We start from the raw sequence: 6,305 nt of genomic DNA on the forward strand, positions 1-6,305 counted from the left end.
GGGTGGGGAGGCGGGGCGGGGAGCAGTTTGCATCTCTCTTTTTCCTGGTCAGACTCCGTCCGACCCCATTCTTATGTTGGCAGATCTGCTTCCAGATTGATTTTGGAGAACCATCACTTTGACATTCCTAACTCTGGTTCATTTCAGTTTCGTTCCATTCAGGTTTTTGGAAACTCACAATGCTGCCCTGAAAATACTGTATATTTTGAGTTTGTGTTCTGAAAACCTCTGTGCTGCTGGATCTTTAGGGTGGGGCTGGGGGGGGTCATACAGGATCCTTTAGCACTGAGGCATTTAAGATTTGCAACTAGCAATGCAATTTTTTCTAAATATGAGGATATTTACCTTTATTAAGAAGTTATACTCAACCATGGTGTCCTTGATCATTTTATGTTCTCGTATTACTTCTGATTCTACTCTGATTCTGTGTGGTGGTGAACAAAGATCATTACAAACAAAAACTGTAATTTTGTTATCTTTGATTCAATGGAATTTCTTTACTTAAAAAAAGAAATAAAGACTGAAAACGTGGTGTGGCTGTGTGTTCTTTGTGCAGTGGGGATTTTCCAACTGAAAGGACTCTTCCCACGTCTTCGCCAAAGCACGGGCTTCATGGAAACACACGAAACAAATATTAAAGACATGACCAGCCCCCAGGTGTCTTTGTAAACTCAGCTCCTCTGGGCAAGAAAGCCCAGAAATTAAAGAAGTGAGATAGCAACACTTTTTAATTTCCCAGAGGGAACATGTACTTGCTGGAAAGACAGTGAAAAAAGCACCTCCCAAGGAATGGTCATGCCACAATCCCTCTCCCTTCACTTCTCCCTCCTTTCAGGATTTGGGGCATATACACACAAACCCAGCATGTTTCTCAAGCTGCCAGGTCCGGAACTCAGACCACATAGTCAGCCACGTGGGATCCAGCACCTTAATCATCAGGCCACGGATTGGCCCAGTCATATTTTAATGACCATAAAGTGAACCATGTAGATGGAATAAAAGTAATACATGCCTGAAAAATGCAGGAAAAAAAAAAAAAACCAGCCATACCTTTGACACAGACAGAAAAACATTAACCTTGTAGATGCATGACCTTACATACTGTTTATAAAAGATTTTTTTCCTTTTTTGAGATAGATTTTTGCCATAGGGTGTGTGCACTCACTAGAGAGAGACAGAAAGTGAGAAATTACCCACTGGGGAGATGGTCATGCCACAATCCCTCTCCCTTCACTTCTCCCTCCTTTCAGGATTTGGGGCATATACACACAAACCCAGCATGTTTCTCAAGCTGCCAGGTCCGGAACTCAGACCACATAGTCAGCCACGTGGGATCCAGCACCTTAATCATCAGGCCACGGATTGGCCCAGTCATATTTTAATGACCATAAAGTGAACCATGTAGATGGAATATATAGAGAGTTGTAAAGGGTGCTTGCTGGGCATGATCTGATGTGGTTTTTCCTAACGTTCTTTCAAAGACTAGGCACATGTTACCTCAATGAAGAGAGGACCAGGTTGGCTGGGTGACTGTGGATCTGTCTGCACCCAAGCTGGGAGTCACTGGCTCAGTCAGGAGAGTTCCACCACTGTCTGGAACCTCGCTTTATGAGTTCCTCTCCCTCCTGGCCATGCCAAACCTTCGAGAAGCAATGCAGGGCGTGGAGTACTGTCCTGGGAGGGTGCACATTAACGAGACCTAAGAATATCTGATACCAGACTTCAAAATTCATCCCTCTATGGTGATCTTCATGGTTAAAGAAGCTAGTTCGCACATGGCTGACAGCAATTCAAATCCTGGCTCCAGTGGCTTGAAAGACGCTGAGCATGGGGGCCGGCAGTTGGTGTGGTGGTTAATGGCACTGGACTCCCACATAGCCAGCTGCAGTTCAAGCCCTGAATTTGGCAGCTTGCTTTCTCACTTTCACTCTCTCTCTCTTTCTCTCTCCTCTCTCTTTCTGTCCCTCCTCTGTGGTCAAATGAAAGTAAATAAAGTTAAATAAAACAATTATTTAAAAAAGAAAAGAAAAAAACACTGAGCATATATGCATGCCTGCCCAAAAGCCCAGTAAGATGAAGAAATGGAGAAGATTGCAGTGTGACCACGCTCCACTGGGGACTGCTTGCTTTCTCTCTTTCTGGCAAGCAGAGTCCCCCATATACACTTCCTATCCTCCACAAGAGACTGTTCTGATCCAAGAAAATCAACTTGCAAAGAATACTTCCTATGAAAAGAACCAACTATATGGAAGAGATTTCAGGTCCAGGCTCGGTGCCAGTAGCATGCCACTGTGGTCACGTGGGAGCACCAGCACACCTTGCACCTGTCCCGAGGCCACCCTCTGGGTCCGTGTCCAGTGACACATCCCTTGCTGCCCCAATTGTGCTAACAGATATTTATTAACCATTTCATTGACAGGCCCCTCAGCTCTACTCTTACAGGAGAACTTTCCCACAGTGAGGACCACACACCTAACGCGGTGGCCCCGCGTATGACAGCCCCTCTCGCCATTTCTCCCTTGGATGTCCTTAGAGGGATTTCCTTGAAGGTGCCGGCCATACACCTGCGCCGTTGAAGGACGTCACAGGTAATAATAACCTCTCTGAGAAGGGGACAAATGAAACCCCTCCTTGTGGCCATGAACCACATAGAACTAACCCTTTTTTTCACTTTTGGTATAGAGCATGTGTGCTGGAGAAAGACTTGGAGGGCAGGATGAGAAATCACTCCAGGGTGGGGGTGGGGGGTGCCACCTGCTGGTCCCTTTCAATATAAATGTTTAATTGCCAGAAAGCATGTGTCTTCACCAGAGATGGATAGAGGGAAAGGGAAAAGCACCCAGTGGGGCATGGTCATACTGCAGTCCCTTCTCTGTTTCTTCTTCCTTTGGCAGATTTTGGGGACACACACACACACGCATGCGCACGCGCACCTGGTGTGTTTTTCAGGTCTCTGGGGCCAGGATTCTAACTGCGTGGTCAGCCACATGGGATCCTGTTACAGGCTGGGAGAGTTGAGCTGCATCGTGTAAAATCCTGGTTTCTTTGGGCCCAGATCTCTTAAGGTTACAGACCTGTCCTGAGATGCAAAACGAAAAACCACAAACACTTGTAAACTAGGAAAAGAGAAGTTTGAATAGGAAAGTGAAGATTTTTAACAGAAAAGAAATACACCCCTCATGCCAGAAAGGCGTGCAGGTGGGCAGCTGCCAGAGAAGGACAACTCTGCTGGGCCTGGGGTTGGGTGTTAGATTTATTCTAAGCGTTGGTGATAAATAGTTCTCAGGATGAAGTTTATCATAGCATCTGGCTTCTTCGTTTGGAATCTGGGGGCTTTTTCCTGTGCCTACACGTGTCTCTCTCCAGTGCGGAATTCAATTAGCCAGTCATGCGTGCTCAGTGTCGACTCAGAAGGTAGGAGCATTTACGTATGGATGAACTGTCCGATTAGTTTACGCCTCAGTGAGAACTAGATTGTCGACCTAGCACCCCATCTCGGTGGTGAATTTGCGTGTGTATATTTGGGATGGCAGGAGGGAAGATAACCTGCTCGGCGCCAGGAGCTGGGTGAAAGGAAGTTCTCATGGAGGGTCTGGTTGTGATTCCTGATAAGTTGTGATTGACGGGACAGACGCCCGGAATTCTGCTGTTGTCTTAGGGCTGCCCGCTCATTTCTAGCTAACTGCCTCTCACAATCCAACTCCCTTAACCATCAGGCCATGGGGCTGGTCCTCTTTTCCTTCTTAATATGGTCACCTCAGGGGATCAAGGTGTCTTCACCTCCACATCTTGCCTGCTATAAGGGCAACCTGCTGGCCTAGTCCAGGGAGGAGCTGTTCTTCCTCAGGGAAGAGCTTGTTGGCTCTTACTTCCCCACACTGGCTTTTGCAGCCCAGGCTGGAGGAGCCAGGATCCTGCAGCCCTGCTTCTCTCTCCTCTGCTCAAGTGCAAAGCTTGCCTTTAAATCCTCAGGTAGTGGGACCTGCAGATGGTGTAATGCTTGCATCGTTGGACTCTCACGTAGTCGACCATGGTTCAAGTACTGAACCTGGAGGCTTAAAACTCACACTGTGCACGTGTGTGTGCATGCCCAAAATCCCAAGAGGAGAATGGAGAAGGGATTGCGGTGTGGCCATCCCTCCTGGGGGGATGAGTTCTTGCTTTCTATCTCTCTGTCTCTGTCTGTCCAGCCAGCGCACATACCCTGTAGAAAAAATCTCTCTTTTTAAAAAAAAAATCCTAGGGAACCAGCAGTTAGCGTAATGGCTGTGTTGCTGGACTCCCACATAGTCGACCACGGTTTGCGTCCGGACCCGGTGGCTTAAAACTCACGCCGGGCGCGTGTGCATGCGTGCCCAAGATCCCGAGAGGAGAATGGAGAAGGGATTGCAGCGTGACCATCCCCCCTAGGGGGGTGATTTCTCGCTTTCTGTCTCTATGTCTCTGTCTGTCTGGCGGAGCGCATGCGCCCTATAGTGAAAATCTCTCTCAAAAAAAAATCCTAGTGGGGCCAGCAGGTGGCGTCAAGGTTAAGGCGTTGGAATACCCACATGGTCAACCATTGTTCGAGTCCCGATCTGGTGGCTTTCTCTTTCTCTCCTTCTCTCTCTCCTGTCTTCTCTCCTGTCTTTCTCTGGCAAAACTCATGTGAAAAATAAATAAATAAATAAAATAATTCTTAAAAAAAAAAAAAAATCCTGGGACCAGCAGTTAGTGTAATGGCTATGTCGCTGGACTCCCATGTAGTCGACCATGGTTTGAGTCCTGGACCCGGTGGCTTAAACTCACGCCAGGCGCATGTGCGTGAGTGCCCAAGATCCTGAGAGGAGAATGGAGGAGAAGGGATTGCGGCGTGGCCATCTTCCCCTCTACACAGTTGGTGGCTTTCAAGAGACTATTTTATCATTCCCTCTCTATCTCTAACACAGGGTAGGGGTGTGGCCACTTGTGGGAATTCCTATATGCACATAGGAATGCAGAGTTTTGTGAGGCTGAGCATGTCTGATTCCAACACCATAGTCAGACACATTTTCCCAAGGGTGCTACCACCATCCAGGCAAGGTCTGGGCCGGCCTGCACAGCTCTTTTCCCTACAAAAAACAGCTTGTCCCTGGAGGGGCAGTGCCAGGGCAAGGCCAGCAGAGGGCAGTGCAAGCCCACAGAGGTGGCTCAGTGGGTCCAGACCCTATGGCTTCTTTACAAGGCCACTGAGTTTTCTGTCAGGCGGGCCCTTAGGCTAAGATTCTGCTGACTTATGAGGGGGAACCTCAACATCTTTTTTGTGTTTGTCCAAGCTGCCCAAAAGCCTTCGGGTCAGCATCTGCCTGAAGTTTTTTGCACATCCTTACATTATTTATAAAGTTAGAGTTGCTTGGGCCAGCCAGTGTCATGGAGGTTAAAGCAGCTGGATTCCACATGGCTGACTGTGTAATTCAAGTCCTGGATCTGGAGGTTTGAAAATGTGTTTGGTGTGTGTGCATGTATGCCTAAAATCCCCAGAGGAGGATAGGGGAAAAGAGATTACTATGTGGCCATCCTCCCTAGGGGACGATTTCTCACTATCTCCTCAACCCTCTCTGGCAAGTACGTGCACCCTATAGCAAATTAAATAGACAGGTAGATTTAGAGCTGCCACAGGATGGGCCCAGGCTCCAAGTGGTCCTCATAATTAGGCACTGGGAGTAAGCTGGGAGCCCACCAACAGGGATCAACCAGTTTCCTTCAGATTTGGGATATAACTCTCTTGTATTTTTAATAATTATCTATTTATTTAATTCCATTTGTTATTATTATTAATTTTTAATTTGACCAGAGAGAGAAAGAGAAAGGGTGAGAAAGCAAGCCACCAGGTCCAGCACTCGAACTGCAGTCAGCCATGTGGGAGTCCAGCGCCCTTAACCACCATCCCACCTGCCAGCCCCTGCCCAGGCTCTTGTACTTGAACTCCAGATGTTTTCAGGGTGAGGAGAGTGAAGTTGCTAAGCTCCCTTCAATCAGAGCAGCTTTACTCTTCTTTCAGTTTAAATACCAAGATTCCATGTAAGATTTAATTTGCAAAAGGGGAGTCTCAACTTTTTGGAAAATAGCAAAGAACCCCACAGGCAAAAGCAGACAAGTTTGGGTTGACTCGATGGAATACCTCAGTAGGAACAGGCAGGCTGGGTCAACCCTCACCTCCCCCCCACTAGCCAGACAGCAGGACGCAGCGTCTGCTTCCAGGTGGGAAGTCAGTGAAGCATCTCAGTGCCCAGAGGCGGCCAGCACGTCCACCAAAGGGAGTGAGTACCCGGGTCAGGTCGCAAACA

At 47.9% G+C, this 6,305-nt stretch overlaps 2 protein-coding genes across 2 annotated transcripts in view; both read left to right on the forward strand.

Annotated features, from left to right (window-relative positions):
- ABHD2 (abhydrolase domain containing 2, acylglycerol lipase) overlaps positions 1-2,518 on the forward strand; it is an 86,070-nt gene extending 83,552 nt beyond the window's left edge. The window contains exon 11 of the mRNA XM_006152790.3: positions 2,420-2,518. Within this exon, the coding sequence (XP_006152852.1) occupies positions 2,420-2,496 (77 nt within the window). The 3' untranslated portion in view covers positions 2,497-2,518. The remainder of the gene's footprint in view (positions 1-2,419) is intronic.
- Positions 2,505-6,305, forward strand: part of FANCI (FA complementation group I) — an 86,243-nt gene continuing 82,442 nt past the window's right edge. Inside the window, exon 1 of the mRNA XM_006152788.2 lies at positions 2,505-2,588. The gene's annotated coding sequence lies outside the window, so the exon portion shown is untranslated. The remainder of the gene's footprint in view (positions 2,589-6,305) is intronic.

This window comes from Tupaia chinensis, unplaced genomic scaffold, assembly GCF_000334495.1.
Source record: "Tupaia chinensis unplaced genomic scaffold, TupChi_1.0 Scaffold000359_1, whole genome shotgun sequence".
Taxonomy (NCBI): Eukaryota; Metazoa; Chordata; class Mammalia; order Scandentia; family Tupaiidae; genus Tupaia; species Tupaia belangeri.